Consider the following 17,381-nt stretch of genomic DNA (forward strand, 5'->3'; position numbering starts at 1 on the left):
AAGCATGGCCACCAGGTTGAGGGAGGTGATTCTGTCCCTCTTTTCAACTCTTTTGAGACACCTTTGGATACTGCATCTGCTACAGGCTGTGGACCTGTTGGAGTGAGTCTAGAGAAGGGCTACAAAAATGATGAGAGGGCTAGAGGATGTCTCTTGTGAAGGAAAGCTGAGAGTTGAGGTCATTAATCCTGGGGAAGTGAAGGCCATATTTTTTAATTTTGTAAACAAAACTTTTTTTTTTTCCAAACCAAAAAGCAAGCATTGCACTAAATGTTCCAAAATTGCCAGTCGGTATTTTACAATGGCCCCTCAGTTTGTCCCTAGTGCAAATGCTGCTGCTCGAGGCTTCTGTCATGTGCTGATAGACCTAAATCACCAGATTTCTGAGTAGGTGGACTTCTCAGAACCATAGGCAATGAAAAGCTGCTTAGAGACAACGAAGCAAAACTCATTCAGAATATTTTAAAAAAATAAATAAATTATTATTTCTTGGCTTCTTCCAACTACTGAATTTGTAACTTGTTTTCTTTCTTTCAGTGGCGCCTAAAACCTGGAACATGGTGTAGCCATTGTCTAAAAAGCCTTTCTCTAATTACTTTCCTTAATTTTGGTGCTGGTTGTTGTTTTCACGTTTATGTGTGTGTGAGTTTTGTTGTTTTGTTTATTCATTTTTTTTCTTTTTTAATTACCTGCCCTTACATGCACTAAATTTGGTTCTCCACTACCTGAAATAAAGTAATGTGCTAGTGTGAAGCTAGCTAGAATGTTTTGGTGAGAAGAACTAGATTACAGGCTGTGAAAGGAAAACAGTGGTGATATCTGCTTCCCTCATAGGCTTGCTGAGATGTATAAGAACAAGAATCCAAACAGGTATAAGGCACAGCTTCTCCTGCTGGGGAGCTCCGAGCTGCATCTCTCTCTCTAACCTCTCTGACTAATCCGCTTTGCTTCCTAACCCCCTCGCCGAAGCTCCATTCTTCCTTGGGACTGGAGTAAGGTTGAGAGGGGTAGGGGGAAGGTGAAAGGGCAGTTGGAAGCCCCTCCTGGGGACTCAGGTTTCTGGGAGGGCTGTTGTGTTTCTGTATTACCTTTTCCCTTTTATATTTCTGTATGGAACTGTATATACTGTAAATATCTGCTTGTATATTGTGCTAAGCTGTAAATAGATAGCTCCATTTATATTCCCAGAGCTGTCTGAGTCTAGTCTGGGTGATTTCCAAAGTGGAGGGAGGGGGGGAGCCCCCAAACCATCACAAGTAATGAGATGCTAGCAACAACCCATATTTTCCTGTGGATTTTAGGTGTTTTATGGATATGTGGTTCTAAGATACCTGACTGCATGCAGCTGATGCTCTGAACCATTTGTGTGTGCTACTATTTTGTGGTTTCCAGTGCTGTGTTGTAGCTTTCTTGATACTTTGAACTGGCCTGTTTCATTTTTCTCTGATCATTTCAAAACCGATGGACTGGTCAGGTGTAGTCCCAGCACATCCGTATGAGTCATCAGTTCTGCCTCCTCATAGCTGTGTATATCATAGCTGAAGCACTTACTGCTGCTACCTCTTCTGGGACTGTTTTTGGGCTGTCAAGGTGGCTTCTTGAATCCAGGCTGATTTCACATTCTGTCATGTGTCTCTGATTTTCTGTTACTAGTGTTTTGAGCTTTGAGAGTGCTGAGCAGGAATACCCAAAGTGACTCTGATAAGGCACTGCCTGAATTTAAGCAAACTGTTTCTGTCTCTACAGTGGATCCAGAAATAGTTGAGCTGTCATTGTATATCATCCAGCAAAGGCAGTAGCCAGATGAGTGATCCAGAGTCTGGTAAATCACATGTGGGTAACACAAAGTTGAGCACTGACCTGTGAATATATGAAGAAGTTGATTGGAAAATCTTCTCTCTCTTTCCCCTGTGGTGGTGAAGAGCATTTTAATGTATTTGAATTCTAGAAACTTAGTGCTCTTTGTTGTATAAGAAGCACATAAGTAATTTGGACTGTTTTGCAGCAGCAGTTAGCATTAATGAGAAGTGGTAACAGCTGTTTTAGAAGTGGATGTCTAGCTGTAAACTGTTTATAGTTTCACTGCAGTGAATCCTTCAGTCAGTCTGAGAAGACTGATATTTATGTGGGTGAACCAGGGTTTGGGTTTCTGGTTTTGCATTTGATTCTACTTACTGTTGCATTTTACTTTGTTAAATGTAAACAATTCTGAATTAGTTTTCTGAGTTAGTAGTTTGATGAAAATTGAATTAATCTTAGAAAATTAGAGATACTGTTAAAATAATTATAGATATCAATCTGGTTCAATATATTGCATTGCTCAGAATGGGTAGTATGAGAGAAGGGGGGGACATTTGAGTTTGCTTTTGTTCCAGTGACCATTTATTGGAAAAACTCCCAATTCTTGCTGTCTTTAGGAAAAAAAATAAAATTCTGTGGGTGGTTATTCCCATTATTAGAGATCAGTTTTTGGCCTAGCATGCTTATAAACATGTCCTTTGTAAATTGAACTGCAATGCAAATTAGGGATATCCTTAAAACTGGTTTGGCATTTTGTGTCTGGTCTTTTGCTGTATGAAAGCAAGTGCCAGACAGTCCTTTGTTTATTAAGACCTCCGTTTGAAGGAGGAAAGAGCAGCATCTTGTTCAAAATCTTACTTTGGAAGAGGTTATCACGGCAAGTGAAACAGTTGAGTCCTGACTCAATATGAAGGAAGGGGGTGTTATTTTTTTTAATTATCACTTGTCAATCATAGCTATGAAGTTAGTTTAAGTACAGTTCTTACTATGTAGTAAATCTGTGGTGAGTATCTGTCATGCTGGATTGTTTCTGCTAGGAGATGTAGAAAAAAAGAAGAAAGTTATTACTGTATCCTGGAAGAAAAACTGTTGCACAACTCTGCTACTTGTATACTGTGACTTTTTTCAGTAGTTAGATAGTAGTCATGTTACCGAACTGTTAAAATTGAGAACCTGAGTTTTTGCTGAAGTATTTGTGATAGTTTTGACTGAGTTAATGCAGTAAATGGAGGAAGTCTACACTTCTTCCAAATTTGCTGTTTTAAGTAGCAAAGTTGCTGCATACTTTGTCTCAATTGGCTGGATTTTTTTGTTTAATGGAAAATAAATATGAATTTGATTTAGCAGGCATATGATGATGATGAATACAGGAAAAATTTGGTTAAGCAACTGTTATGCTTCCATGATGATAATAAAACATATTAATTTTTTGCCCTAGAAAGAAAAACACAGTGATAATAATTCTGTTTGCATATTCTGTGTGTTTCTGTGTAACTTCTCTTGCAGGTGTCCACTGTATTTAGAGCCAGTAAAACTAGTGACTGTTGCAAAGAAAACAGCATGGATTTTATGTAATACTTTTGATCTTACATTTTATTCTATTAGACTTTTACATTTTTTTCTTAATTGAGGACACCTTTTTTGGTGTAATACATAAAATCCTATGAAAATTGGAAAGTGGCATTTTCTTGTGGAAGTATAATACACTTTTATACTGTTTAAACTAACAGAATATCTTTCTGAAAACTTTCTCTTTTGTGTTTTGACAGTTGTACTCGCTAAATGATTATAAGCCACCTATTTCTAAAGCTAAAATGACACAGATCACCAAGGCAGCAATCAAGGCTATAAAGGTAAGACACTGGCTAACTTCTTTGGACTTTTTCATCTCTGTCAATCATAGAATCATAGAATCAACCAGGTTGGAAGAGACCTCCAAGATCCTCCAGTCCAACCTAGCACCCAGCCCTATCCAGTCAACTAGACCGTGGCACTAAGTGCCTCATCAAGTCTTTGCTTGAAGACCCCCAGGGACGGTGCCTCCACCACCTCCCTGGGCAGCCCATTCCAATGGGAAATCACTCTCTCTGTGAAGAACTTCCTCCTAACATCCAGCCTATACCTACCCTGGCACAACTTGAGACTGTGTCCCCTTGTTCTATTGCTGGTTACCTGGGAGAAGAGGCCACCCCCCACCTGGCTACAATGTCCCTTCAGGTAGTTGTAGACAGTAATAAGATCACCCCTGAGCCTCCTCTTCTCCAGGCTAAACAACCCCAGCTCCCTCAGCTTCTCCTCATAGGGTTTGTGTTCCAGGCCCTTCACCAGCTTTGTTGCCCTTCTCTGGACATGCTTTACTGCAAAACTTTCCATCTCCCTCATTCTGTGTGCAATTTCCAAGTTATGATCAAATGTGCTAGTGATGGAGTTTTCAGGAATGAAACAGAAGGTTTAATTTGATGTGTGACTTTCATTTGCTAGTTGTCAAATTTGCTAGTGTTATACCAACTTGACTCTTCATTCAGATCTGTAAGAGTGTTTTAGCTTGGTTCGAAAAAGAATCACTGACAGTGCTTGAGAACAGATGAATATGAAATACAGCCCCAACCCCTTGAAAATAAAATATCTGTTCCATTGACTCAATACAATAATTTTTAAATAAATTCCTAATGTACCTTTTCATGAGCATTGTTCATAGCTTTTTCTTCTCTTGTTGTGTGGATGCAGGTGTTCTTAAGTTTTGGCATTAATACCCAAATTAAAGATTTTTATTTCTGTAAAGCAAAACTAATTGCCAAGCAGCAATGGAGCAGCAGAAAACTGCACTGAAAACCGATGAAGGAAAGGAGTATTCCATTAGTGTTAAGCATTGAAACAAATGGAAACTCTCTGAAAGCTAGACATGAAAAAGAGGGTAGAATAAAAGCAAAAAAAACTATAAACTTAACACTCTTCTTACATTTCTCAGCTGAGAATGCAGATACATTTTTCAGATAATGAAATTCATATTGGGATTTTCTGTAATTCGGTGAGAGCAGTTTGTTGACAGAAGAATGATACTCACTGGCTTTCTTTACGTATAAAATCTGTGTAAATTTGTGTCTGTTGCAGTGTAATGAAAGTGGTGAAAACTTGTATTGAACATAAACAACTAATAACTGATAGTAAATGATTCTATAAATTAAATAACTAAATGTTTTATCATGTATTTAACTTGGAAATCCTGATTCTGCTCTTATTTCAATGGTGATGTTTAACTGTGTAGGGCGGTTACTGAGATAATGTAGAACCATTGCAATGATATATTAGATTTATCAAAAAATCCAACAAACAGGCCACTTTTAAAGTATTCCATAAATGTTACTGAGTCTTCAAAAACATGAGTACATAAGTGACCTGTTGGAAAATAAATGAATACTGATAAGTGCTATGCTTAGTATAGGCTATCTTCAGTTGTATATGATGAAATCATCATAGAATCAAACAGGTTGGAAGAGACCTCAAAGATCATCCAGTCCAACCTATCACTCAGCCCTGTCCAGTCATAGAATCATAGAGTCAAGCAGGTTGGAAGAGACCTCCAAGATCATCCAGTCCAACCTAGCACCCACCCCTAGCCAGTCAATTAGACCATGGCACTAAATGCCTCATCCAGTCTTTGCTTGAACATCTCCAGGGACAGTGCCTCCACCACCTCCCTGAGCAGCCCATTCCAATGCCAATCACTCTCTCTGAGAAGAACTTCCTCCTAACATCCAGCCTATACTTCCCCTGGCACAAGTTGAGGCTGTGTCCCCTTGTTCTATTGCTGGTTGCCTGGGAGAAGAGACCAACCCCCACCTGGCTACAGCCTCCCTTCAGGTAGTTGTAGACAGCAGAGAGGTCACTCCTGAGCCGTCTGTTTTCTAGGCTGCACACCCCCAGCTCCCTCAGCCTCTCCTCATAGGGTTTGTGTTCCAGGCCTTTCACCAGTTTTGTTGCCCTTAATACATTGTTGCAGGATCAATTGCTCTCACTAAATGAGCACATACTATGTAATAGAAAGAAAAAAAGAAAAATCCAGTGTGAAACTTATTTGGAGGGCAATAAAGAGTGAGGCTACCTTTTGAACATGCTGTTAAACGTTCCAGAGAAGACAGTGTACTCAGCGGTAGGTGTTGGTTTGCTGGTTAATCAACCAAAGTTTCTAATTCTGGTTTGACTGTCGATATTGCGTGACTTGAGCAAGTACACACGTGCTAGTTTGAAGCAGGCTAGGATGTTTTGATGAGGAGAACTGGATTACTCTGAAGTCTCCCCCCTATTGAAATACTATTTTATTTTCCAGTTCTACAAGCATGTCGTGCAGAGCGTTGAGAAATTCATTCAAAAGGTACGTCAGTCACAGATATTTTGTGTTAAGACTGAGAAATATTTCCTTGTATTAGATTACAGAGTATTGGAAGACTGTTGGCTTTTAGGTGCACTCATGGAATAACATTTTTCTCACACCTTAGTTTATTTCAGTTTTTAATCGTGTTGAATTTCTGCCAGTAATAGGTAGCCGATGATGCGGAAAGGCAAATACTTTGTTCCTGTTTTGTGGTTGTGATATACTGAATGACTGTGGATACTGTCTTAGGACTAGTTCTCTGTATGTGTTTATTTAATGTTAAAAGAGACTGTCAGTGTAGCCCATGTGGTGAGCTTGGTGTGTTTTCTTTCCAGTTTTAAATGAATGATGTAGTGAAACATGCAAAATACTAATAATATCAAGTAGTATGGTCTTATTGTGGTAAAATGGAATTTCAACAGATTCAAGCTGTGTTCTAGGCATTTGATATTTATGGACTTATGTGTTTGGAAGATAATTAGATTATATATCTAGAAGCAATCAGTTCAAGTTGAAGCTTAAAACTACTGAATCTTCCGTTAAAATCTGCTATAGGCTTGTCCACAATGATGTCAGTGCCATCTCAGTTTATAATCATAGAATCATAGAATCAAGCAGGTTGGCAGAGACCTCCAAGATCAGCCAGTCCAACCTATCCCCCGGCCCTAGCCAGTCAACTAGACCGTGGCACTAAGTGCCTCATCCAGTCTTTTCTTGAACACCTCCAGGGATGGTGACTCCACCACCTCCCTGGGCAGCCCATTCCAATGCCAATCACTCTCTCTGGGAAGAACTTCCTCCTAACATCCAGCCTATACTTTCCCCAGCACAACTTGAGACTGTGTCTCCTTGTTCTATTGCTGGTTGCCTGGGAGAAAAGGCCAACCCCCACCTGGCTACAATGTCCCTTCAGGTAGTTGTAGACAGCAGTGAGGTCGCCCCTGAGCCTCCTCTTCTCCAGGCTAAATGTTGATTGTTTCCTACTCCACTGTTTTCTTTCTTCACAATTAATCTGATGAGGTTACTGAAACTTCCTGTGAAATGATCATCCTTAGCATTCTTTGTTTTGTGGCATGTAACTTACTGGTCTGTTACCACTGTGACTGTTTTATTCTCTGTCAAAACATCACGGATCAAATAACCATGTATATATATATAAGACTATTCTACTGAGAGAGCAAGACTTCTTAATTATTAGATTTACTATGAAAATGAGTGAACCCTTGTGTAAAAGCTTGTTGTGTCTCAGAGGATATGCAGACTCACTGCTTCAGCTGTTATTCTCCATTTTTAAAATCAATATTGTATTTTCCATTTTTATCACCTGTGTTATTAATCCTTTTAGCTCTCTGCATTTTCCATGTTTTGAAATACTCCACACAGCATATTTGCTGAGTCTTCTTACTAAATATGTGTTTTCATTAATTTCAGTTTTGTGAAGTCATAGACTTGGCTGTTCTACATTCAGAATACTCTTTTTATCCGGATTTAGCTAAAATTTGAGTAGCTATAATGCATCAAAGTGATTAGGTGAAGATAGTGTATTATATGCTATCAGATTTTAATTGCACAGTTTTAACAACGCATATTTATTCTTCCAAGTATGCCACACTTTCTCTTTTTTTTTAAATAAAGAATGCCATACTTAAAAGCATTGGAACACCAGCCTAAATAAAGGCTTAACCAAGATAGGAAATATTAGCAAATTACAAACTTCCTATTTAGAAAAGTGTATCTGGGCTGTAATAAAATTGGTCTGAAGAGTTTGTTTGGCACTATTAGAGATGGTGAATTAGTGTGTTACATAACATGTTTGTAGACTGTCTGGACCACAGAGGGAATGGATGTACTTTCCCATGTTTTCCATAGTACCGTGTGTGATAAGCGTATGCAGCCAATATTCATGAAGAGAATCCATGCTATAAAGTATTCTGATAAGGACTTCAGTGTATTTTATACCTCTTTTCATTGTCTTAAAATTGGTTGCACTAGTCTGGTGCAATTACTTCGCACTTAAAGGCCAAAAAATTACCTTTAATTGTTAAGTAACATTACCTAAGCAGTTGCCGTTGCAGTTAGCAGACATGCTTTATAAATACAGTAAATGACTATTTTGTAAATGATAGGAGTTTTCCACAGTTCTAAAATTGTCATTGGTGTGTTCTCAGTCAAACAGATACCCATATAAATCCATTCTGGTTCTGGCAGGGGCAAGGATATACCACATGCTACTTAGAACAGTGTAAAATAAACTAATGCTACCTGTAATGTTGACTTTGACTGTAAAGGAAGACACCAATATTTTGAATTCTATTTGCAGCTAGTCCCAGTATACTGCTAAGAGCTTAATTATGCTTTATGCTGTTTTAATAGGTGTGTGCATTTAAAATGCTATGTGGTTAATGTGCTGATGTTTAATGGATATATTCTGAAAAGATTGGATCAACAGATTTTAAACCATTTACATGTTTGTAGAGTGTATAGAGATGTTCTATTTTGAACATCAAAGACTAGCAGTTTTTGAGGGCATTTTATTTTTCAGGACAGTTGGTTAACTAGAGAGCATTAAAATGAGTTAAAATATTACTAAAAATTTGCAAGAACTGCTCAATTTTTTGGTGTTTTTCACATGTATAAACTTGAAATTATTGTTCTTTGTAGTGCAAACCAGAATATAAGGTACCTGGTTTATATGTCATTGACTCCATTGTGAGACAGTCCCGGCATCAGTTTGGGCAAGAAAAAGATGTCTTTGCTCCAAGATTCAGCAATAACATCATCAGCACTTTCCAAAACTTGTACCGCTGCCCTGGAGATGACAAGGTAAATTACAGTGTTTTCCTAATTAAATTACCTTTAGCATATTGTCTATTAAGAATAAAGATTTTTTGATGTCCTATTTTGCTTGCTAGAGTAGATCTAATTATAGACTCACATATGTATTTCTTTTAATTTTTACTTGTCTGATTGTAAGAATAGGGAAGACACATCCAGTTAGATTCATCAGTATTTTGAAAACAATGGATTTGAGATAATGTATTTGATGGGATAAAATTGAATGGCTATTTGGTTAAACAGGGAGTTGTGGTCAGCCTTTTACTGTCAATGAACAAGCACATTTTGTGTAGTGTGAAGGAATAAGTAATTTTTCTTAGCAACAGTACACTCCGTGCAAACCAGTGTGTTGCGTATGAATTCAGTATTACAGGAGAGTCTTTGTGCTGTGAAAGCGGTCACCATATATCTGACCCAGCAAAAGTTGTGCTGTTCAAGCTACCAAGGTTATGTCCATGTTCTCTAGTTTCACTTTTAGTCTGATTAAGAGTTGTAACAAATAAATGTATCGGTTTGTTTGTTGAGAAAATCAAGCAGACATATAGTAGCATTTCTTTTAAAGTTGCAGAAAACTTTGTTGCTGTCTTTGTCTGGTCAGTCATGGAAAATGCAAGAGAGAGATCAATGCTGACATGTGGAAATAGTTTTGTATTCCTGTTTTGGGTAGAAGAGGGATTAACTTGCCAGGAACTTCTGTAAAAACAAACTTTCAAAGAAGGGCTTTCATATTGTAATACTGAATGGAAGCCTTCAGAGATTTCTTTAGGAGAACATATATTTTACATTCCATGAAGTGAGAACCAATCACTTCTCTCTATTAAATTTAGGGATCCTCTTGGAATTCTGTGCAAGCAGACATTTTTTTCCTTTGGTTTGAAAACTGTTGTTAAGTACTCCATATTTTACAGAATTTAAATAACTAAACCATCTTTGTGGCAGCAAACACAAAATCCGATGAGGAACATTTTGTTCTTAATAGTACAATTTAAGTTTTTTTTTTCCTTTCAAATAAGTAAAGTGTCTTTTTGTATCACATAACACAACTGACCAAAACAAGATCAAAACTGTGGATTTTAGGAAAGAAAAGATTAGGGAGCGAATCAGTGGAATAGAACTGCATTTACAAGCTGAACAGTGAGTTAAGTTTTCATGGAATTGTATGAAATCTTGCCTATTTTTTTCCTTTCTCGTGATCCACGTTTTTAATGTTGTTACACAATTCAAATAGGCAAGGAATCCAGTTTAAATGCCACCCTTCCTCAAGAAGGCTTGCAAAATACTGAGTTACTTTTCCTAATAGAACTATTTAGTAGTCTTATTAGTACAGTCCCATTTTTCAATGGACAGAAGTAAGTTTGCTATCAGAATAGCATTAATATATGTTGACTTCAAAAGTTTAAGAGAGTAAGTGCTTTAAGATGTTTCTTTAAAATAATTTTCCTTCCATCCTGGCTTCCAAGAACAAAGGTATGACAGTGTCAGATGAGGTTGCTGAGTTCTGTTGTGGTTTACTGTATTTCATTTTCTGTTGAAAAGACTCTCCCAGTGTACATGGTGAGTCTTCGCTGTTGCCTAGCCATCTCACATAGTTCAGCCTCAGGTTCATAGGCTAGACATTTTTGGTGTGACCCAATGTAACTGCTGTTTATAACAAAGACAAGCATGACTCAGATATTTTCTTATCCCTTCTTCATTTTAGAGTAAAATTGTTAGAGTGCTAAATTTATGGCAGAAGAATAATGTATTCAAGAGTGAAATTATTCAGCCCCTCTTGGATATGGCAGCCGGAATTCCTCCTCCAGTTGTGACTCCTGTCTTGCCCAGCACTACAGCTGCTATGAGCAACAATACACCAGGTAAAGAAAAATAGGTTAAAATCAGCTTTGGTACTCTGACTGTTAACATGTTGAAAATTTCATTGGTTAAAAGAGTTCAAATGAATGGTAGAAAGAGGATGTTCTAGCCAGAATCCAGATCAGGAAAACAGCAAAGCCAAGAAGAAGCCTGTTGTGTTTTCTTTTCGACTGTTTGTTATATTTAGATTGAGTAACGGTGCAATAAGTCCTAGTTTTGTACTTCAAAGTGAAAATAGCAGATTTCTGACAGAGTTAAACACAGCATAGCACTTAATGCACTCTTTCTCAATTAGTGGTGCCACGCTTGAGAGAAATGATACATCAGTATCTTTTTGCTATCCATAAGATTGTATCTTGTCAGACAGTGGTGCTTTACTCTTGCCAGCCAACAGGAAATTATTTTTGGGGGGAAAAAATGTTGACAATTCAAGCTGCAGCCATTAACATACTTCTCTCTCCCTCAAATCTGAAGTATCTTGGCCAGAAACTATACTGAAGAATTGTGAGGAAAAAAGTGCTCACAGTATCTCCCAAATTAGAACCAACATGATTATCAATGCAGATGTGACCATTTTGTGTTGTAAAGTGTCTTTCTTCTTTGTGGGGGTAGATGGCTTTTCAACCTTTTGTTTTGTGGAATTTTTTTCATTCAAGGTTGGAAATTAACCAGAAATTTTAAAATGTGTTTTCTGACACTTCTGTTTGGCACCGATTTTGTCACCCATCTCTTATGCTAATTCCATGCTGGAAAGTGGTGAGGTGGACAAATCCTCCTTATTTTACATAGGTGTCTGTAAATACTTGGAAGTACCAGATGTTGGATTAGATTTACTGCATCTTCTATCTCAGTATTTCTGTTTTCATTGATCTGATTACTTTCAGTTGTGGAAACCAAAGCTTTACCTTAATGCTGTTCTGAATTCTGTTGAATTTTTTCTTTCAAAAACAATGGTCATTTAAATGTGGTGTCTCTTTGCTTCAGAGCTAGAAGGAGTATTTTCAGAGTTGGAGTATTAGTCTGAATTATTGATATAAAACTGATTTTCAAGTTGCTGACTTGGTCTTAATGTTCCCATTGGGAAAAAAAGATAAAATGGACAATCCTATTGAATCCAGCTACCTTAGGTTGATATTTTTCAGTAGAATTCTTAAGGCTTCTCGTGAGGATAAAATTCAAGTCAGCAAGTTCAGGGCTAGCAGAGTTTTCTGAGTAAATTGCTAACAGTTATAGTTAGTTATATATTGTTTCCACTATATTATTTGGATTACTACGTGAAACCTATTTATTTTGCATTTTTGAGTGTTGCTTTTAGCAGTTCCTATAGTTTAATAGCACAGGGAGCTGTGAACTACACTTACACAAAGTAATCCTGCTACGTGAGAACTGTTGATGCAAGTCCGTGTATTTTCTGTGCTCTCCCTTTCAATTGATGTAAATGCATTATGCTTTGTATTTCATACCTGGGTTTAGAGATATGAGGGTGGTTAGAGGACTAGACTAGACTAGAAAATTTCTTCAGAGGAAAGGGGGAGGGGCTTGGGCCTTTTTAGCCTGAAGAAGAGAAAACCGAAGGGCATCTTATCAGTGCTTATAAATACTTAACAAGTGAGTGTCAAAAGCATGGGGCCAGTCTTTTTTTCTGTTATGCCCACTGGCAGGACAAGCGGTAATGGGCACAAACTTGAACATAGGAAGCTCAATCTAAGTATGAGGATGAGTGTCTTTGCATTGAGGGTGGTAGAGCACTCAAACAGGCTTCAGGGAGATGGTGGAGACTCTGGAGTCACTCTCATGGATGGAGCCTGCTGTAGGTGTACCTGCTCTGGTGGAGAGAGTTGAACTAGGTGATCAGCAGAGATCTCTTTCAATCCCTATGGTTCTGTTTTGATGTCCTAGGAAGATTATAATATCATTATAAATTGGTCTCTTGCAATCCCAAAACCTTTACTGTAGAAAATAAACAGCTGGTTTATAATTTATTTTTACAGCAAGTCTTTGTTCTGTTTTTAATTCTCTAACACTGTTTCTAAGTCTGTGTGCTGAAATAATTCAGCATACTGGATTTTGTCTGTTTTAGGAACACCTGTGACGCCAGTTACTCCAGCCAATGTTGTGCAGAGTTTGCCTGATCCTTGGGTATCTCAGATTGCTAATACAGATACTCTTGCTGCTGTTGCACAGATTTTGCAAAGTCCTCAAGGCCAGCAGGTAACTATTTTGTAGTAGACTGATACTTTGTGTCTTTAAGGTACTCTTAAGGAATGCTGGTTTCATCAGTATCTCATAGTTTTGTCTCTGGCATCAATTGCTAACTGTCCCATGAAATTGTTCGTCACAAGTAAGTTCCAGAGAAACTAAAAATTGTGTTGCCTTTTGTAACCAGCCCTGTATGTTCCCTAGAAGTGTCACATAATGTGAATTAATGTAAGATGGTTTGTAATACATATTTTCCTAGTTAGTAAGTGGCATTGAGATTTCGTGGAGGGAGGCAGAAAGTGGAATACCAATTTAAGCTTATTTTTCTGCTGGATACCCCAAGAACCTAAACATTGTACAGAATTACAGTAATGAGAATATACTCATTCTGGAAGTGCATTGGAATGGTTCTTTCTATCGGCAAAAGACAGTTTTTATTTTGAAGCATTGAAAAATGAGGTCTTAGAAGTGACTGTTCTTCAGCTTCTGTTTTCTCAGCTCTGAGAAAGTGGCTTGATGTATATTAAACTGTTTGTCCTGTTAACCTACAGCCACATACATTGAATGCACCTGAACAGCTTTCTGTAAAAAAGCTGTAGATAATTTTTCAGTTTATGCTGCAGCATAACTTTGGCATTAAGATTTTTAAGTCTACTGAGGAATAGGATGCTCTACCTGCTGCAGTACTAAAGGGCAATGCCATGCATATGAATGGGAAGCAGTCACCGGTGAGCCGTTGTAAAGCACTGATCCTGACAGTAGCAACTTAGTGAGGTTGTTTTAGTGTTGAGATAAGCAAATTGGTCTGTAATTGCTTGTAAATTAAGCAAAAGGAGTATATTCACCTGATTACACTGAAAGAAATGTTTGGGTTGTTGAAAAGCAGAGCAAAACAAGTTTGTGGAGTGCTTTATGAACTGTAGAGGTTAGATCACAGAATAGCTCCTAAACAAGGAAGTAATGTCAGGTGAGAATGGGAACTATGTGGAAAGTCAGTAAGATAATTTTAAAGATCATTACCTAGACAGTATTAAGTAATAATAAAAAAAAGAATAATAATGATGACATAATGAAGATGAGAAGGGAATTAGAGCTTTAGAGACACATCACAAAGAAATAACACTTGGCTATTTAGCTCCAAATGGTAAAACAAGGAATAGAATGGATTTTGAGTGAGGAAAAAGATGGTCATAAGCAGAAGTATGGAGACAGACTGGGTGTGCAATAAATATGTGTATGCAGATTTCTAGGATTTGAAGATGAACTGCAACATTTACTCCTATGCTTGTTTTTCTTCCTGTTCTTCGAGCAACTTAATGCCCACCTGCTCCACTCCCCCAGGTTCCAGTGCCTTTGATTTCATCTTAGGATAGGTGAGAGTGTGTGCAGATAGTTCAGAGTCTAGGCACAGGAGAGGGCAGATTAAGAAAGATGTTATCAACAAGAGTGAAAACCACTAGAATGATGAGACCACCCAGGATTTTCCCATGCTAAGGCTTCCATCTCTTCTCCAGTTTGATTCCTTTCTACTCAGAGCAATGCATAAGACAGATGAGCCATATTTGCTCATGTTTTGTGGGTCAGCCAAGAAGAAGGGAGCTTTTCAACTTCACCTGTTGCAGTAATAGGTGAAAGCTCTTGGTGAGGTAGAAAAATAATTAAAGCATTTTCAGACTGCTGTACAAGGAGTCTGTGTAACTGTTTTGAAAGAACAAAAAGAGTTGTTTCACATTATCAAAAGGTAAGTAAAACAATCTTGAGAAAGAGTCATACATTCTTGATGCATTGTGGAAAAGGTGATCAACTTAATCAGCTTATGTAGGGTGAGCCCTAGAAAGAAGGGAAGGATTGAACCCTGTAGTGGTTCAGTGGTGAACCTCATGAGAAGATGGATTATAAACACAACAATAATGAGGGATAGATAATGAGCATAATTTTAACTACCTGGATTTACTCAGCCTTTTACCTGAAGGTAACACTCTGAGGGTTTACTTAATGGAAGGTCAAAAAACTGCTTCCTCTAATTAGATAGTACTTCAAGAGGATTTCTGTCCATAGAGGTAGTGCTTTTTATATTTTCTATTAAGGTAAATCTGTACAATTTTATGGGAGCATCTCTGTTTAGCAGATTAAGAAATGTGCACCTGAAAAAGACTTTTACTTGCTCATTGGAACAGCTCGTTTTAAAAAATACACAGATAGGAAATTGAAGCCAGGGAAAAAAGATACACCAGGCAATTGGATTGTATGTTTGTTGTAAAAAAAACTATGGAAGATACTGTATTTTTCTTTGTTTTCCTCCAAATCTAGAGAAGGAGAGAGATTCTTAAGGTGTCCTGAAACACTATGAAATGTCTCACATCCATTCACTACAGTTTCAAAGGTTTCTTTTCTCATAATACTTAGTAGTCATTCCACTGTAATCCTAAACATTTCCTGAGGTGCAGAGTGGAGTTTAAATAAGCAAACAGTCCAAACCACTCCACTACTCTGGAAAACTATTTTTAAATAGTATTTGAAACACTCAGCACTGTTTGTAAATGATACATTTTCACACCTGCCCGGTGGCTTTACCCATACTTTGGTTTTACTGTAATGTATTTTGTTATTACTGTATGTCTGCTGCCCCAGAGCTGCTGCTTCTGGTTCAGCGTCGTGTCTAGGACATTTTTATCTTCAGACAGGGCTATACAGAGCCTAAAGTCTGTGCCACTGCAGGCAGTCGAGTTCCATTCCCAGTTCCTGGTTGATCTGCTTTTTATGTTAACTTATCAAGGGAATTGCATTCTGACAGTGCAAACCTAAGTTTGAGCATGAGAGTTGTCCTTTAAGTAATCTAGAGTCATTAGTGCCAGGTCTTTGTGATATGTGTTGCATCATCCTAACCTAGAGTTTGCAACTGTGTAATCTTCTCTACAGAAATACTAAAGCATAGAGATTTTCCTCCTATAGATGGGCTCTTAAGAAGCTGGAGTAGGCTGAAAGATTTTTTTTTAGGTCAGAAGGAATCAAACAGGTAAAACAGAAGAGCAGAAACCCTAGATAGCAGGGAATCTAGAGTGGTAGCTGGTCATCATACAACCTGTCAGAGCAAGGTCGTACGATGGAGGAAGAAGTGTCTAAATGTTTTATCAGGCACAGAAAACAAATTAGTCAGTAAGTGGGAGCAAAATTTACTGTAAATGAAAGCACATTAAGGTATAATGATAGTATAGGTTAGGTGTATTCCTGACTTTTTTTCCTCAGTGGAAAGGGAAAGACTAGTTTCTTTGCTTTTATTGATTTTTTTGGTTGGTTGGTTGTTCTTTTATTTCTGATTTAATGCATTTGCTGTCTTTTCTCTGTTAGCTTCAGCAGTTGATACAGACACTGCAGATACAGCAACAGAAACCTCAGCCTTCCCTGCTTCAAGCCCTGGATGCTGGTCTTGTCGTTCAGTTGCAGGCTCTCACAGCGCAACTTACAGCTGCAGCTGCTGCTGCTAACACGCTTAATCCACTGGAACAGAATGTCTCTTTTAATAAGGTAGAAGTAGAATAGTAGAAGTTTGTTCTTGCAGTATATATGAGTCGTTTTTTGGATTTTAATGTGTGACTTTAGAGGTTTTTAAAATACATGTATGTACTATAAAGCTCTTAAGGCAATGTTATATTGTTTTCCTTCACCCTTTGTAATGGAGCCCTGAGAATTGAATATGTCTGATATTTCCCATTCCTGTGTTTGTGATGTGATGTGGGAAATGATGTATTAGCAAATTAATGAAAGGGGAACATACAGACATTTCTGAACGTGGCTTGAGAGTGGATAATTTCTGTAGGATTGTCCTGAAGTGAGGAATAAGGGAATTAAAGAAGCAAAACACATGGATGTGGTGGCTTTGGTTTGTTTCTTCCAGGTAATTTCTGGTTTTGGGCAGGTAGCTGCTCAGAACTTTAGAAGTGCTGAGTTTAAGATAAACTGTCTTAAAACTTTATGTTTCTTTATGTCTGGAATAAAAAGTACCTATTTCACAGTTGTGACCATCAACTCAAGCAGGATGTAATCACAGGAAGTGAATACGCCAGTTAATAGGGTCCGTCTTAATGTGTAGATGTGAAAAGTAATGAAGAATAGAATGTTGTATTGTAGGTTTTTTTACTAGGTTTTAACTCCAGCATTTACATGGATAGATCTACTTGTAGCTGTGGCTGTCTTGAATGTTGGATAACTTGTTTCAAATTGAAGGAACAGATATTCTGAGATGTTTATATACCTTGAGAGGGTTCAGCCTAGTGATCCTTTAGTTGGTTTATGCCAGTAATAGTATGCAGGAGTCGTCTTG

At 37.8% G+C, this 17,381-nt stretch overlaps 1 protein-coding gene across 10 annotated transcripts in view; it reads left to right on the forward strand.

Moving 5' to 3' along the window:
- Positions 1-17,381, forward strand: part of SCAF8 (SR-related CTD associated factor 8) — a 250,222-nt gene that overhangs the window by 45,206 nt on the left and 187,635 nt on the right. For all 10 annotated transcript variants that reach the window (XR_010307940.1, XR_010307939.1, XM_064169206.1 and 7 more), the window contains 6 exons: positions 3,570-3,653; positions 6,128-6,172; positions 8,834-8,995; positions 10,707-10,863; positions 12,942-13,072; positions 16,409-16,585. Coding sequence is in view for 8 of the 10 variants with exons in the window: in XM_064169206.1 (XP_064025276.1) it covers positions 3,570-3,653; positions 6,128-6,172; positions 8,834-8,995; positions 10,707-10,863; positions 12,942-13,072; positions 16,409-16,585 (756 nt within the window). In the remaining 2 variants the exon portion in view is untranslated. The remainder of the gene's footprint in view (positions 1-3,569; positions 3,654-6,127; positions 6,173-8,833; positions 8,996-10,706; positions 10,864-12,941; positions 13,073-16,408; positions 16,586-17,381) is intronic.

Source organism: Pogoniulus pusillus, chromosome 31 (assembly GCF_015220805.1).
Source record: "Pogoniulus pusillus isolate bPogPus1 chromosome 31, bPogPus1.pri, whole genome shotgun sequence".
NCBI classification, from domain to species: Eukaryota; Metazoa; Chordata; class Aves; order Piciformes; family Lybiidae; genus Pogoniulus; species Pogoniulus pusillus.